A 17,736-nucleotide genomic window follows, 5' to 3' on the forward strand; every position below is an offset into this window, starting at 1 on the left:
TATCAATATATTTTTTCTCAAAATCATCCATCACCGTGTAAAAATTTAAAGAGGGTCGTTGGTTTTAAGCACTACCTTTAATTTAGTATTTCCTGTAGACAATAAACAAAACTAAATGAAGGAAGAATAAAGAAAATGAAAGCGAACAAAGCAAACTTGAACAAACAACAATGATAGAGAAATAAAATTAACTAGCCTTGGATCACAGTGTCGAGTCTCAAACGTAATTTACTTTTCTTAGGATAATTTTATTAATTTTATTAATTTAATTTTATTTTATCAACTGAGTGTAAATTAGCCACCATAAGAGTTTACAAAGCTGAAGTTTCGAGTGATAGGAGGCCTGGGTTTGAGTGTTAGCCCTTCTTAATTTCGCTCAAAAAGTCAGCTTCAGAAACCCTTACGTTAGCCAATTTACATGATCGACTCAGTTGATAAAACCAAAGCATCATGTAATCCCCTCTACCAATGCAGTGCTTCTCGGGCAAATATTTGTTTTAAGAACATCAAATTTCCAAGGGGCAACTATCAGACCGATAATTCTGAGACATAAACACTCTATTGTTTTTATTGTTCACCACTAAATTTCCTTCCGCGCGCCAGTTTAAAAACAATCAATAATTATTACGATCGAGTAAAAGCTCCATCAACCAGGAGTGTTTACAATTACAACCACCTACCACCCCTCCCTGAGTAATAACACTCTTCCCCCACCCCTCCCTCAGTACTTGTCGACTGCACCCACCCCTCCCTGAGTACTAAAGGTGTGCCTCCCCTCTTGTAAAATCGTCCAAAAAATAGTCCAAAAAAATCGTCCAAAAAATAGTCTAGTCCAGTCCAGTCCAGTCCAGTCGATATTTTACGCTATGCCGCCTGTGAGTTGTCGTACGATGTTAATTCGTTATGATAACTGCATGAACTGAACGAACAAGAATTTTATCTCTTGTGCTCTTTTGATGCCATCATTTCTTTTGCAATTCGCCCGCAGTACCATTGACCTTAACCTCATCATCGGAAACAACCCGCACGAATCGAAATTACAGTCGAGAACGGAGCAGTGAAAAACAGGGAAATTATGAGAGTGTTAGCTCGTTTTAAAGGAAAATGGTTTGTTGTTCCATGCGGGGAAGGTAAAGCTCCAATTCAGTGGCTTATCGAGGAGATACTTCGTCGGGCGAGCGACACAAACGACTCAGAAAAATATGGTAAAGATTTCGAGGCTGTTTTAGCTCAAAATGGAGGAAGTTTGCATCCCAGTGATTCAATTTACGAAGTTCTAAACGACAACGACTTCGTTCATATTTCTGGTGAGTAGCTCTTATGTTGACGCTGGCATGATGTAATTTTTGTCCTTTATGTAAGACACTCGTTTGATGAAATTAATGTTTAACGCACCCTTGCAAAGTGAAGCAAGGAACATAACTAAAGGGTTTTCGACGTGCATTAGTTACACTCGCTTCGACCTTGTGTGATCTTCCAAACAATTTGCTTGACCTAGATTTTCAGATCTTTGGCGAGTTTATACCGACTTACAAAATTCAATAAAACGCATGACTGCAGACCAAATATTTACCGTTTATTTCAAAGGAACACTAGAGGTACTTCAAGCTGTCAACTTACTAAAGCTGTATAAGTCCAGAAAAGTTAAAGGTGGATTTTTTTTACGAAAACATTTTTCGTAGTACTGTCTAGATTGTTTATATTATAGTTTGGCAATTTTTAGAACCTTTAGTAACCATTCCCCGTTTGGTTGGAGAGTTCTTCCAGTGTTGTGCTAAAATTAGAAAATTTCTGCATAACGCCATACCGTTAAAACAAAGCCGTAATCGTTAATCAAGTGTATTCGCTATTGTTTCCTTTATCTAAGAATTAACTATAAAATTATGCATAATGGAGTGTCGGGCTTTGAAAAATCTTACCCCTAACTAATACAAATCAATTTTTTTTTAGTTTCAATTTTTTCACTAAGGTTATGTTACATAATTATGCAAGTGATGGAAATGAGAGATTTGAGTGATTGACATCTGATGAGAAAGGAGTCAGGTCATTAATGAGTTACATTTTTTTTTAGTGATTATATGCTAAACACCTTTTCAGCTGGTTACTTTAACTTAAGACTGCACGAATTAGTTAAAGGAGTTTCATAATGCAGCTCGTGTCCCCTGATTGCCAATTAATTCATTTTCCGATACACTGATCTTCATATCATAATATTTCAACATCCATCTTAAGCCATTAATAAGTTATAGGTAATTTGCATTGATTAAAATTTTGATTACTAATGTTTTGTGTAGAAGTTGGAGCTTTGGTACAGAACAACTTACGTTCACCAGATACTATTTTGTATCCTTGCTGCATTAATAAATATTTCAAATGACTTTACCTTGTGTGTAGAGTTTATGCTAGTTTAAGATCCATATGCTTCAGACTGTGTCAAGATTGAGGTTTGGGTCAATTAGTTGTTTTCTCGGACATGACATCTCACTCTAACAGAGTCCTCTTTAACTCCATATTGAACTACATACAAAGCAATAACCTACCTGGGAAATCAGTTCAAATGCAGGGTGTAACCATTCATCCATAAATTTATCTCCATAGAGATGGCCTTGGTTGGAGGAGTCAGGGTTCTACTTTCACCAGCATCTTATTATCTCCCCTGGGGGGTAGGGCCTGCATGGAAGGAGCCTTAGGGGAGGAGTGGGAGCTGGAGTAATCAGCGTCCTACCTACACTAGCATCCTGTTTGAATTTAGGACCATATGAAGATGTTATATTTTTATTTTTTTTTTTGGACCAAATTTTTCTTTTAAGGGGTGGGGGGGGGGGTGTTCATGCATTTGTCTCCAAACATTTTGCATTCATAGCAGGATTTGAGGCATCAATGAGTTCTGTTGTTAAAAGAGGAGTTATTTCTAAACTTATAATCAAATACCACAGAAGAGAAAAGGCGGACAAGATTCATAAACATGAACAGGTGAACTCCCTCGCTGAATATCTCTTAAATAAAAAAGTCTGAATTTGAAAATAAGCAATTTGGTTTATTATGCCATCCATCTACCATTCCTTTATTTCCAAGAAAATGTAGTTTCATCAATTCAGTTGATAATTTAGAGCATTTCTTAAGATGTTAGGAGTGTAAGTAGTCCTTGGTCATAGCAATTGACGAAGGGCTAGCACTCGAAAGGTCAATATCGACACTCTTTTTGTTGGCCAATTTATATTATCAACTTAGTTGATCAACCAAATTATGTTGTTATACCTCCCACTGATTCAGTATCACAGTTTCTTTCAGAAACTTTTCCCTTTTATTTTCAATACCTATAGGTAATCACATGATTTTGAGTGCAATTTGAAATAAATAAGCACGAGTAAATTTTTTCAAAGACTAACAAAATTGCATGAGCATATAGGGCGAGTGCAAATTGTGGTCTTTGAAAAAATTTACAAGTGCTTACTTATTCCAAATTGCACGAGAAAATCATGTGATTATCTATTAATAATAAACATGAAAAAATACGAGGTAGCTTCTCATAACTACGCATAAGAAAAGCGCGCACATCACGTGCAATAATAGTTTATTCAAACCCTGCAAGTGACATTAACCTTGACTTGGACCTTGACATTGACATTGACCAATCATTCTGACCAATCAGAATGTCTGGGTCGTTTCTTTATTTGCACTGAATTAACCCTCTTCTGCACTGAAGAGTAAAAAGGAAGTGAATGATGTTAAACAATTGAACTTGTTAAGAAGTATCATGAAAAATGGACATGAAAAACCTTATAATGAATACAATTTTTAAATGTTAAAAAAGACTATTTGCTGGTGTCTATCAAAGTAACACTGCTGACGGGTATATCTCCATGAACGCTTTTGAATTACTGAACTTTGCAGTTCGTAGAGCTTGATGGCTGTTCGTTGTCCACTGAAACTCTCGTTGCGCTGGGAGAAGGCAAGTTCAAAATAAAGGTATGTTTAAACTGCATTCACTGATGTTTTATTGAAAGGCTATTACTAACCTACTTCCGCCGTCAATAAGATTTCTGCCATCTTCGACAGGCTCTAGTGTTTTGGTTCGGCCTCACGACCCATTTTCCGGCCACAGTCGCCTCTTGCACCTTTGGCAGCTGCTTATGAAAAAAGTTTTTGAAACTCCTTCAATGTGGAAAATGATCAGTTGGTAGATAACTGCTTAACTTTACTAAGTAAATGAACTTTTGCACCATTTTGAGATTCTTTTGGACGGATGTCGGCTCATGGCCTTGCATACTTAATTATTCACAAAAAGAAAATCAAAACAAAACGACAGACTTTGTTGATTGTCAGCAGTCACATGTACAGTTACTATGATAATCTATATTGGCCGCTTGAGGACTGCTCCTTGCTATTTCATCATAAGAAAGTTTTTTATCATTTAGATTAGCAGACCTTTTATAGAAATGAACTTGTAAATTGCTCATCTTTTGCTGATCGTACTGTTTCAATGCTGACCAAAATAATGTTTTGTGTTGTCTCCTTGTTCTCTTTTGCGTTTTCTTGTTTTACCTGCTTTTGCCCTTGATGGTGTTTCCTTGATTGTTTGTTTGATCTCCTTTTCAGCTTTCGGAAGAAGCTGAAAACGTGGTGAACAAATCAAGGGAATTACTGGATGGCATTGTGCGAGAAAATAAAGGTAATCAGCTAGTTGTTTTAGATAAATAGTTTAGGTAAATTGATATTCGTTGTAGTTCTAACCGCTAGTTAGAGCGAGTTTTCATTGGTTTTGGTCTGTTCTGCCTTGTGATTGGTCCAGAAAACTCACCTCACCTTCTCCACCAATCAGATGCTGATGTAAAACAAATCACGGCCTGGTCGCTGGCGTTTCCGGCGCTTTAGGCAGTCTAGTCAGTTATACTTTGATTTCTCATTGGCTCCGAAAGGTATTTTCTTTTCTCCTGATTGGCTTTTGCTATTTATTACTTTGGTTTGGTTTCGCGACATTTAATCGAAAAGCACTCTAAATAATTATGTGCAGAAATACTGAGTTGCTATACAGAATAAATGCACTATTGACAAGCAGTCCGTTCTTCCAATTTTTCCTTCGTTTGTGCGGCATTCGCAGTTCGTAACCACTGTATTTAGAGAGGTTGGTTCGCTCCTTTGAAAGATGAATCATATACAGATTTTTTGGACTTTCAAATTCAAATATGTTGAGTTTGATGTCTGGCGCCCTATGAGACGGTAAACACAAACAGCCATTTTCGAAGTTCTTACTAAAAGAAGAAAATCATTTTTTAACCGACGTCTTCCGTGGCGTTGCCACCCTGACTGCTTAAAGTCCCTATTGAGTAACTTACAGAGAATTTAGCCGGAAGGGAAAACCGGAATGTCAACTATTTTTTTTTTTACAAAAATCACGTAAAGCGCGCGCTCTGATAGGTCAAATCAGTGTCTACTATTTGCCCATGGATGTACGCTGCTGACGTGAGTAGATGTTTCAAAGTAAGCAAATATCTCGCAAATAACTGTTGTTGTTTTTTTTTTTATGGGAGTGTTATAAAACAAATCAATCAATCAATCAATCAACTTTATTTAACGAGGGTAACCCGGGACAGTATTTCAACTGAGTAACTAGTGGCCCTCAAGGTAAACACCACAGTGTACACTATTGAGTTATGGATGCACATGGAAGGTTTACTAAGCACTCAAGAAGTTGGACTCTCCCTCGGCTATCGCCTCGAGCGACTCTTACGCTTCTTCAGTGCTTAGCAACCTCCCTCGCGCATCCATAACTAAATAGTGTGCGCTGTGATGTTAACTCTTTGTTAATTAAACTCGTCTGACAGACCGTATAGTCAGTTTTGATTCCTTAATTCTCATTTAGTGATGTATGGCGTGACAACCGGCTTCGGAATGTTTTCAAAGGTAGCGATACCCAAAGACAAACTTGAGTAAGTGTCATTTTCCATAAATTCCTTCTTTTGATTGAACAAGATTATACAATAACGCATTAGTAAATCGCTATCATAGCTCGGCATATCAATTTCTTCCAAGCCGTATGATTTAGCCGCGTTATTTTCTTCCCACCTGTTTTTAAATCATATATTTTTCACTTTAATTATTTATCAATTACTTCTCTAATACTATTTTTTAAGGGAACTCCAAGAGAATGTCGTAAGATCGCACGCTGCAGGTACGAAAAGCCAATCTACTTTTGTAAAAATAGGCATTGTTAAGTGATTAAAAATGACTATATATGGCAAATGTCGAAGAATGGCGGCAACAGCTTTAAAGTACTCGAAAGGTTTTTCAAAATTTCTGGGCAATAAGTAAGACGTTTCATGATCAATTCTTCTTTACGAGTTATCTTTACTTCAATCCGAGGTGTGGGCAGACCTCTGTCAACGAAACGCACACGGATGCTCTTTGCACTGAGGATCAATGGTTTAGCGAAAGGCCACAGGTTGGTTAAACATTTCATACACATGTTGTACATACATATCTTTTTATACGCGTTTTAAACCAAAATAGCGCCCCCTCGATTGTCCTCCAGTTGTAGTCGAGAAGGTGACAGTGGAAAAAGCTGTCCAACTCCTACGAGGCAAAATACTAGGGATCTGTACGATCTAATACTCTGAGAAATCGTTCTCTCCACATCTTTCAGCTGTTTGCGATTATATGGGAAAATTGGTACTTAGTAATTCCTGAATTACAAGAAAACATTGACTTAAAATGCACTACGCAAAGGCCCAACCCACAACCTTTATTTTCCACCCCTGAAAACGCTCACCGCCTTTTGCACCTCCTTTGCGCTATCACTTGACTTTTGTCCTTCTGTAATGTTTCAGTGGAATTTCACTCAAGACGTTAAAACAGCTTGTGGCAGCCTTTAATGGTATGAGTGGAAATATTTTCACAAACAGCGACATGTTTCCTTTAAATGTTTTATTGGTTCTCAGTAATTTAAAGTAGTTTCCCCACAACGTTTTTATAGTCCCAAGCTTGCTTACGATAGACAAGTTATGCTTAACTATTTAGCCCCCAGAAGTGATTAACATCCACACAACATTCAGCAGACAGGTCTCGAGAATACTCAAACTTACCGGGTAGAAGTTACTGTCTTGATCTAACATCATATTCTTGTAACTAATTTACAAGATAATGCATAGAGGCTAGAGGAGAGAATTACTGATTAGAGTAAGTGAGAGTTAGAGGATTAAAGACCAGCATAAGCTTCGAATCGATGGTCCACATAGCTTTAGTGCACGCCTAACCTCTTACCTTCAGTAACAGCTCCCAGTCTTGCACGTGTGCGCTCTCACTCTCTATTTACAGAATCATGTCTCCCATGGATTCCTGAGCAGGGGACAGTGGGGGCAAGCGGCGATTTAGCCCCCTTATCTCATCTGGCGCTTGGATTAATGGGGGAGGGGCAGATGTGGAGTCCTAAAAGTGGCTGGGCGGATGCTGCCTTGGTAACAGATAATGACGCACGAGCGTTTTTGCAAATGTATTTAATTGTAGTAAAAAGTTTAGGTTTTTCCATATGAACACCTGAAAATATAACTACTATGATCATAATATTGATGACAATAATTACAATGGTGTTTTATTCATGATAATAAACCAAGAGTTGGTTATCATCTGAACCCGGGAAAGGAAAGGAATTTCCAAATATAAAAACAGTGCTTTTGGTTCATATCAGGCTTAGATCAACGCGTACCCGTAAGCGTTTCATCACATCTACATTTGCAAACACCCTGAAACTCGTTTACAATACTTTGTAGCGCTTCTCGTTCACTTGTGTTCCTTCTTTCGTGCTCGTGTTTCTTTCCATCAACACTTAAACTCCCATAAATGACCTTACATTGTCAATACAATATCAAGCAGACAGATGACGAGAGTAAAGAAAAACTAAGGGATCATTAGTTGATCAAATACCACATTTTCTTAAGTAACATCATACGATTATATGGCAGGCAGTAGGGAGAGTTACTAATGCGATCTTGGCAGTGAAAAGGTTTAGGTTTAATAACAAGTACTATTAATGACCTTACACTATTCAGTGTCTTACGAAGCGCTTTAGGAGTAATTTTAATAACTGTTACCATGGCAGGTTCTAAAGGCTCATGGGTTGGATCGTTTACAGCTGCAAACGAAAGAGGTAGGTGGTTTACTTACTTTTTTCTTTACTCGTATATCAATTATCATTCACGAAGAGAAGAGATTTGTTAACGTATTTTGTTTCTTTTGTTCTTCAGGGGATTGCTCTGATTAACGGTACTCAGTTTATAACTTCTCTTGGTGCTGAAGGTAAAAATGGAAAGTAACATTTAATTTTGTTATTTCTTTCTTTATGTGTCTTATGCTCTAAGTGCCATTGGCAAGCTGAAAAAGGTTCACGCATGCGTAAGGTGAATTTTAATCGCGTGCCTTAAAACTCAAGCTAAATAATCACAAGGGCCAATCAGAGCAACAGAAAACATAGAGAGCCAATGAGAATTCAAAGAGAAGTCTCCTGAAGTGCGGGAAAACGTGAGGGTGGAAGGTGGTAGCTGCGGTTGTTTTTTCATGTGCATCTGATTGGTCGAGCCAATCATAAAGTGAAGTGACCCAAAACTTACTTAGCTCAGGAGTTATTTCGCTCGCCAGTTGGAAAAGACTTCGGCGGCGAATACATTGGTTAAAGTTAAAGAAACGAATTTGCAGTATTGGACTTATGAACTATTATTAATACAATAAAATCACTCGAAGACCGGATCATATTTTTAACAACATATTCAGCCGTTAGTTATAATTAGATTTTTGCACAGCGACGTGTCAGAACTATGATTTCCAAATTTCTTTTTCTTTTGTTTATTTAGCTGTGGAACGTTCTCGTATGATTGCGAGGCAGGCCGATATAATTGCCGCCATGTCAATTGAAGTATTGAAGGGAACCACACGAGCCTTTGATGTTTGTAAGTATTATTACATAGAGCTTCATTTCCCAGCCACCGACAGATTAACTTGAAAGATTTATCGTTACAATGTCACAAGCGTTTTGTGAGTGTTGCTCATTCGTACTGTTCAGGAGACACTAGTGTGACACTATTTGTGCGACACTATTTGTACTATCTATTGAGTGGAGCAAAACGTTTTTTTAAAATTTGGGTCCTCTTTATAAAGCACAAAGTTCAGTATAATATTTTTAAAGCCAATTCATTTGGAACCTTCAGCAATCCAACGAGCGCGCCCCCACGTTGGCCAGCGTCGTGTCGCTCAGAGACTGCGCTCTCTTCTGCACTCAAGTGTGTATCCGTCAGAAATAGCAGGCAAGTATAGATCTTACGTTTATTCACCAAAGTTATATTTTTGAGCGATAACCCAGGTTCAGTTTCTTAGATTACCACCAGAAAAAAAATTGGTGAGGCCTCTTAGAAACAGCTGTTTAAAAAGACGAGAGTTTCGTTTCACAATGTTTCTCCTTGGAAGTTCTCAAGGAAGCCTCGACTTTATTTTCTCGATCTAGTGTCTTTATCTCACGGCCAAACAGCGAATGGTAAAGACGAGATCAGTTTCGTCAAAATCTAAGAATTGTCAGTGCATTAGTTCCCAGCCCCAGGGTGCCCTGTCTTTCTGATGCCAGCGTAAAGCCTGGAAATGACGATAACGTTCACAATAGTTTTCGTTCTCCTCTCTAAATTAGCATTTGGCTGATGAAATTATTGTAACTAGGTTTTGTTCTTAAGCAAGTACCTCATTCATATTTATTATGTGTTATCAGAGAGTCACAGATTCTGCAACCGCGTCCAAGACGCGTACACTTTACGCTGCTGCCCGCAGGTAAGACGCGTTACAGTTAGCTTCACAGGCCATTTAACTTGGATTTTGTTCTTAAAAAAAAGAAAAAAAAAACCTTGATGAAAGTTCAGGCTTCATCATCGCAATGATACAACAAGATTAATATTAACAGGGAAACGGGGTGAATATGCAAAATAAGAGGAAAATTCTTACTACCGACACGCCTGTGGTTATGTTCTTTATTTATCTTTTTTCTTTCATTCTGTTTTAAGTTTTATTTTTTTCTTATTTTCTGGGGGAATGGGTTTAAACTCGACGTTTTCTGGGTTTTGACGTCTTGAGAAGAGTATGGCAGGCAACGAAAATTGTCAGTGAAAATTTGTCCTGTAATTCTTCCAACGTGTAGTTGCTGTTTATTCTATAGGTCCATGGGGTTGCAAATGATACCATCGATTTCGTACAGGATGTGATCACAACTGAGATGAACAGTGCCACAGACAATCCTGTATCCTTCAGCTTAGTAAACCATCTCTATAGGCACGTAATGAGTGCAGAGGCTTTTGGATGTTTTACATTAAGAATACTGAAATGCGATACATAACAAATACACTTTTCATAACACTAAGCTAAGCCAAGCATGGCTATTTTTGGGAACGAGAGCTCTTTACTCGGTGTGCAACCAACTAGATTCGGCTCACTCTACCACAAAAATGTATGGTTTGCATCGACAGTTACGAGTAACGATCTTCTGCCATCTCCAAAATCAGCAATTGATTTCAAAAATTGTTGTTATTGTTATCGTTTTTGTTGTTGTTATCGTTGTTTTTCTTGTTGTTGATTTTTTTTTTCATAGTAATCATTAGAAATAACTTTGGAATGTGATCCTCTATTTTCAATAGAAAGGGCCAATTACTACTTACTAGGGGCACGATATTCTTTGCAGCGAAGCATAATGGGACGATGCTTACGATTACCAGACTCTTACTTGAGGGCAGTTATGCAAGTCATGTGATGGTTCCTCAGCCGATGAAAATAAGTAGAACCTACGCATCATATGATGATGGGTATCGGGTGAATGGTATGCTAGACAACTAAAATGTGATGGAAATGTTTGGTTGTTAGTCAATTAATATAAACATTTCCAGATAGTAAACTTAATCCATGTTAATCAGATTGTCTTTGCTGAACGTGGAGAGGTTTTGTCCTGCGGAAACTTTCACGGCGAATATCCTGCCAAGGTATCATCTGAGATGTCATAGACATGTCTTACACATTGTCAAAGTTTAACACTGATTTTAATTGTTCTCTTTCTATAGTATTTTGCTCGGATTTTTTACTTATTTTTGCTTGTTTAGTTACGTTTGTTTTCTTGTTTGTTTTCGATTTTTTCCCGTTTCTTTTGCGTTTTTTTATTTTTTATTTAATTCTTGTCCTCAGTAAGACTTCACTGAAGCCTCGTACCTCGTACCAAACTAACTAACTTACCAACTCACTGGCTAACAAAACTATTTATTTAATCACTTTCACCAGAGTGTGGTGAGGGTTGCACAACAGAGCGAGGCTCCAAATTAAGTGCGCCCTATATACCCACCCACCCCAGGGGAGGACATCCATCACACAGTAATCTCGTGTGTGGGAAATTAACGTCTCCTACCCTAACCCTGCAGGAGACGGGACCTTCATTTATTCGTCCCTATCCGAGAAGACTAGAATATCTAACCATTTCTTGATGTTATAGAAAGGTAGCAAATTCTTCTCAATTATCTTAAGACCTTGAGTGTTGGTCCGGCCGGGGCTCGAACCCAGCGCTCTATCCATTGAGCTAACCGGGAGGCGGTTAGCTCAAACTAAACAAAAATGGCGGTTGGCTCAAAGTAAACAAAAAATGGCGGTTAGCTCAAACTAAACAAAAATGCTGAAAGAACTAATAGCTTACGTTTTATTTTCGTTGGTTAGGTGCTTGATTATCTGGCTATTGGTGTCCACGAGTTGGCTAACATGAGCGAAAGAAGAATAGAAAGACTCGTAAATCCAGGTAAGAATCACAGAAAGTTGAAGGACATACAGGGAGTTGATTGCAAACGGTCGTCTCGACTCGAGAGTGTTTAGTTGCTCTTTTTATGGAAGTTCGAGCCGTTGAATTTAAACTTTGGACACCACAAACCTTGTGCTATCATGATCTTGCTTTAGCCATTCAAAATGCGGAAATTGTTTTTATCTCGATTACTTTTCAGTAATCTGTTTAATTTTGAACAAGGACTATTTCAATGTATACTGCATGTTGTGGCTACCTTCTTTGCAACTTCAAAGGCTGAGGAAATTAAGCTACCTACAAGTCAAAATTCTTCAAAACTCTTTCTTTCCTACAACAATGTAAAGTAAAGCGCACTCAATAGATTGAACACGCACCTTGTCCACACATTTGACACATTTACAGGAGCTTACAGGAATATCCGTTTGCACTAAGGCGCACAAATGGCCACCTTACTTTCTGTAATATTCGCGGTGCTCGGAGCGCACGAAGCGTGCGCAGCGTAGTCCCGTAACTATAAAATAGCAGAAACCCGTCAAGCCGAGAAAATGTGGTCGCACGATCGTACCATTTCATCACTTTTGAGCTTTTTCGTACATACTTTTATTTTGTCTTTGCAGCCCTCAGTGAGCTCCCAGCATTTCTTGTAAAGGACGGAGGTTTCAATTCCGGTAATAGTTCCTAACTAGCTGACGATGGGGCAGAAAACTGGAGTGTCTGACTGACCGACTAACCGACTGACCGCCTGACCTACTGACATAATTATCGATGACTCGACTGACTGGTGGACTGAGGGACAGCTCAGAACTATGTAAAAGGGGCGAGCTTAAGCTAAAGTTGAAGACATCATTACCCTTTAGATTTTAAGACCGACCAACGACTGACCGACTGATAAGCCGCCTCACTTATTGACATATATTACAGTTATCAATGTTTTGAGGGACAGCTCAAAACTTTTTAAAGGGGGCGAGCTAAGGCTAAAGGGGAGGACATTGTCACCTCTTAGACGTTTAGATCCCGTTTCCTGCAGGGTTGGGGTAGGAGACGTTAATTTCCCACACACGAGATTGCTGTGTGATGGATGCCCTCCCCTGGGGTGGGATGGGTGGGAAGGAAGACTAGCACGAATGGTTCCTATGTTCCTTTCTAGTCCTTCCCCACTGCAAATTAATGCAGTGAAAATGGAGTAAATTAGCAAATTAAATTAAATTCGATAAGAATGGATCATGTGTTTTATGACTTCCAGTGGGGTTTGATCTTTGTAATTTCATCCTGATCTCCTTATCCAATATATTTGATGGTATTAACTCGATTAATTTTATCATTATCGTCATCATTGTCGTTACCATTATCATTAAGAACAAGAAAGGGGAACACGAGTTGTAGCCGTTTGTGTCACTCGGTGATGTTTACACCACATTTTGAATTCTCCTGCAAGCTATCACTCTATAGACCTGCGGCAACATAGAATCTATTTGTTTTTCGTGATGAAAAACAAAATGTTGTTTATGGTGAAGTCATCTATGCGTCGATCCTTCAATAGATTATTAGTTAGATTATTATTAAGAACCAAACAAAATGCGAACGTAACTCAGCCTATTATTTAGATTAGCATTTGCTCTAGTATTAATGTATAAATATCACTGACCGTTTAATTTTTGTTTTTTTCCTCGTAGGTTTCATGACCGCGCACTGCACCGCTGCATCTTTAGGTAGGGGAGATATTTTTAAACAAGTGTTATGATGATTTATTTTTTGCTATGGCTAACTTCTGTTTCTTTTTAGTTTCAGAAAATAAAGTCCTTTGCCACCCCTCCTCAGTTGACTCGTTGTCTACTTCAGCTGCCAAAGAGGATCACGTGTCCATGGGAGGATTTTCCGCCAGAAAAGCTCTTAACGTGGTTAAGAATGTGGAAAAAGGCGAGAACATGTTTTTTTTGTGTGTGTGTGTATGGATAGGAAAGGAAGCCTGATTGTCTTTTACGGCAGGGCGGTATTGTGGGAGCCAGAGAGCTATGTTATTGCGTATGCTGAAAGTTTAATGAAATAGGGTTATATAATCTATAGCACCCTCAGTGCAAGCATGGTATTGCTCCCATAATGCAGATTGATACAATTAACAGTTATGTGCTCGATCTTTGGGTGATAAATGAAGTTATTCCGGTGTTAAAGGAATTTATTTATTTCCTTTTTTTTTTTTCATATTTTGTCTGTTTCCATTGTTTTGCTGTTTTTTATTTATTTATTTTTTTTTTTTATCTCATTTAGTTGACAGGTGTAGCTAACGTTGACCAAATGTGGTTAACATTTGCCCCGACTAATGATCGTAGACTTTCAAAGTTAGAGAGCTCATATAAGCGAATGTTCGAACCGGTGGCTTTTGTGAAGTTTAATAAATGCTGTACGCGAAAAATTTCACAGCAGAGCAGCGGCATATTAGAAGAGAAACTTAGTACCTCCCTCTTAGCGTTTGTCCAGCTATCCCTTACATCTCCTGATATCACAACATGACTGTCGCTATTTAATTTGCCCATGTACTATAATCAACATCATAATTATTATTATTATTATTATTATTATTATTATCGTTATTGTTATTATAATTGTACCTCCCTCTTAGCGTTTGTCCAGCTATCCCTTACATCTCCTGATGTCACAACATGACTGTCGTTATTTCATTTGCCCATGTACTATAATAAACATCAGAATTATTACTCAAGGGCGTAGCCAGGGGGGTCATGGGGTGCCCGTGAACCCCCTTGGTAGGCCTTCTTTAGAGCAAACAACCTACAATATTCAGGTGGCGAAAACGCCACGACAATATCTTGCCCGTAAAAGCCATTTGTGATAATACGACTGAGCCCGTTGATACACGTGGGAGAGCAGCGGTGTAAATGGTGAGTAGCCTCTGTGACCCCCCCCCCCCCCTCCTGTTTGAAAAATCCTGGCTACACCCCTGTTACTATTATTATTATTATTATTATTATTATTATTATTATTGTTACCATTATTATTGTTATAATTGTTTAATGAAGTTAACCATTATGAACTTTTTTCGTCTCTTTCTTTAGTCCTTGCTATCGAATTGTTGGCAGCTTGTCAAGGAATTGAATTTTTGCGGCCCTTAAAGACAACAGAGCCTTTAGAAGCTGTTTACTCACTGGTTCGGAAAGTTGTAAAGTAAGTTTTATTCATTTTACTTTAGAGCATATCTCCATCAAGTATCCTTAGACAAAAACAAAAAGAAAATTATTACAAAGCCCATTAAGAACAAATGGAAATATACGAGAGTAAATGGAAAACGTGAATGATTAAGTAACGATCGGTACAAGTTGTAGGAAATCTCTTTCGCTTTGAAATTTAAATTTCACTTTTTCCCTTTCTCTTCCCCATCGAATTTTTTTTCTTTTGACGCGTGGCGCGCATGATTCCGTGAATTGGCCAATCACGTCAGGGAACTTTGGCCTTGACATTGGAAACCGACGTGGACACTTCTGTCGCGTGTCTGTTTTTTTTTTTTTCTTTACAGATTTCAGTTTGGTTGTTGTTATTGAGTTTTCCTTCACACTTATTCAAATCACTCAGTTTGGAATTTTTAACAAGTTTTTGGAGTTTTATTCAAACCAAATGTTATGATCATTTTAATTACATAATGTTCTACGGAGCTCGGACTCTAGCCTCTATTTTGGCTTTTGGAGTTTTACGCAAGTTTCGCATCTGATTGGTGGAGAGGGTGGCACGAGACCTCTTGACCAATCGCAGAGTTCAAACCTTTTTTTTTTCTTGTTTTTTTCTTTGCCCCTTAGGCCTTGGGAGAAAGACCGATACATGGCGCCTGACATTGAGGCTGTTTTGAAGCTTGTAAAAGAAGGAAAGGTACATGTAAAAGTTTGTCAAAGTGCTGGTTGAAAATCGGAACATGCTTTAGGATGACTCCTGATTGAATCAACCATGAAAACAGTTAAAGTAACTAGCTTCAACCTCGGACAAAACCTGTTGAGACACATTACAAAAATAGCTATTTTTTGCACTCACCCTGACAAATATGCAAAACCGTCGCAAATTCAAAGATTGTTTCCCCCCCTCCCCTATTGCAATGTTGTTTGCGGTAACACAAGAAATGCATGCTTGAGCTGTTAAGCCCCAACAACATTGTACTAGGGGTGGGGAGGGGGGCAAGTTTGTTCCTTTTGGAAACGATTGTTGCGTGGCGGGAAATTAAAAATTGCATTGAAATGTCTAAACAGTTTTGTACGGGGTTGTTGCTTTCTATCACAAATGCTTCAATCTGATTGGCCTCGCTTCGCTTCCAAACAATTAGAGTATGAGATTTCTGTCAAGTGATTATCGATGAGGGCGAAGCCTGAGTCAACCATAGCCACTAATTTAGTTTTGGAATTTTGGTTGGTTTGTTTTTGGTGGCTTGGTTGGTTTGCTCGTTCGTTTGCTTGTTTGTTTTTTGCTTCAAGAAACGCCATCATTGCCCATGAAAAAGAGATAACCCTCTTGTTTCTCATAGCATCCCCCTACCCATTGTGTTAGTCTTTCAGGGGTATTTTTAAGGGTGTGGCAATGACTAATAGCGCCTGTCTACCATATGGTCAAGGGAAACTCCACTAATCATCTAAGACTGACCTTTCTACTTTTACCCTTGCAGATCTGGCAAGTGGTGTTATCATATATAACGCATTACCAAAGTACCACTGGATGTCAACAGGAAGTCCCAAGTAACAATCTGTCTCCTACTGCAAGGGCTTTTTTGGATGACCCTCCACCACCTAAAGAGATCAAGCTAAATAGGAAATGAATGGAATGCTAAAATGTAGTAGTGTCGTGGACGTTGCATGTAGCGGAAAGTTTTTCTCCAAATGAAAAGCCTTTGCGATCAAATCTGGGATAAGTCAAGCCTGCTGTTTTAGTGTCCCGAATCGCAGGCTACACTTTAAGTGATCGAGCATGTTGAGTAATTTAGAGTGTTCAGTATTCATTTACCGGCGGTAAATATGGCTTTATAGAAAGCATTCACTGAATCAAATTTTAATCAGGAATTTTCATTTATTAACTCAATGCTTGGTTACGAGGTTAAGAGTTTTTTCTCTCAAGGCTCAGAAAAGATTTCCGTATCATAGTGCGGTTGATCTAAAGTACAATTTTGATTGTTAGTGCATTTTAAATCTAAGCTAAGTTAAAATGTAATGCATTCATTTTCCCTGACAGAAGCTCGTTGGCTTGCAAAGGTTTTTTAAAAATGGATTTGCTTTCTTAAATTTTCTTAAAAATCTTTGATAAGGAATTGTTTACATTTGTTAGTAACAGTCTCAGTTCTGGTTTGTTTTTGTTGCTTGTTTGTCTGTTTATTTGTTTAGCTTAGGAACAACTATTCATGCTCGTTATTAATGGTTGACTTAGAAGAACATTATATCGTTCTTGCAAAAGTCGTTAAATTCAGGTATCAATATATATTTTTTTCTTAAACTCGTCCACTGCAGTGTAGAAATTTTAAATGGGTTGTTGATGTTTTCGCACTCCCTTCAATCTGGCACTTCCTTGAGACGATAAACAAAACCAAGCAAACAAAAACGAAAAAAGAAAGAAAAGAAACTTAAACAAGCAAACAACAACAGAGAAAAAATTATCTTTAGATCAAAGTGTCGAGGAAATCCACTTCTGTTGAGATGATTTAATTTGGCTTTATCGACTGAGTCAATAATGTAAATTAGTTATCGTGAAGATTTCCAAAGTTGAGGTTTCGAACGTTAGCTCTTCATTTCTTGCTCTCGCCCTCCCTCTTTCATTTCACTCAGACGAAGGGCTGACGCTCGAAATTTCAGCTTTAAAACTTCTTTACTGTGTCTAATTTACTTCTTCAACTTGGGTTATCATGAAAACCGAATTATCTTGTACTACCCCCAACGACGCAGCACCACCGTTCCTTCAAAAAC

At 38.2% G+C, this 17,736-nt stretch overlaps 1 protein-coding gene across 1 annotated transcript; it reads left to right on the forward strand.

Moving 5' to 3' along the window:
• The first annotated feature begins 799 nt into the window (after positions 1 to 799).
• Positions 800 to 17,238, forward strand: LOC111335749 (histidine ammonia-lyase-like). The gene is made up of 24 exons (XM_088759921.1): positions 800 to 1,307; positions 2,295 to 2,343; positions 2,937 to 2,973; positions 3,895 to 3,969; positions 4,600 to 4,672; positions 5,864 to 5,930; positions 6,135 to 6,172; positions 6,364 to 6,442; positions 6,828 to 6,874; positions 7,315 to 7,454; positions 8,096 to 8,143; positions 8,241 to 8,292; positions 8,844 to 8,939; positions 9,198 to 9,293; positions 9,746 to 9,804; positions 10,187 to 10,267; positions 10,935 to 11,000; positions 11,719 to 11,797; positions 12,415 to 12,465; positions 13,471 to 13,506; positions 13,580 to 13,714; positions 14,866 to 14,974; positions 15,601 to 15,670; positions 16,452 to 17,238. Exons 1-24 carry the CDS (start codon positions 1,076 to 1,078, stop codon positions 16,599 to 16,601), a joined length of 1,965 nt encoding a protein of 654 aa, XP_088616047.1. The 5' UTR covers positions 800 to 1,075; the 3' UTR covers positions 16,602 to 17,238.
• The last annotated feature ends 498 nt before the right edge of the window (positions 17,239 to 17,736 follow it).

Source organism: Stylophora pistillata, chromosome 5 (assembly GCF_964205215.1).
Source record: "Stylophora pistillata chromosome 5, jaStyPist1.2, whole genome shotgun sequence".
Lineage (NCBI taxonomy): Eukaryota > Metazoa > Cnidaria > Anthozoa > Scleractinia > Pocilloporidae > Stylophora > Stylophora pistillata.

What these genes read in the sequence shown, in the direction of transcription:
- LOC111335749 (XM_088759921.1), top strand. Translation starts at nt 1,076, where the DNA reads ATGAGAGTGTTAGCTCGTTTTAAAGGAAAATGGTTTGTTGTTCCATGC. An exon ending in AGATTCATAAACATGAACAG is followed by an intron (nt 2,974 to 3,894) that starts GTGAACTCCCTC and finishes TGAACTTTGCAG; the next exon opens with TTCGTAGAGCTTGATGGCTG. An exon ending in GGACGGAGGTTTCAATTCCG is followed by an intron (nt 12,466 to 13,470) that starts GTAATAGTTCCT and finishes TTTTCCTCGTAG; the next exon opens with GTTTCATGACCGCGCACTGC.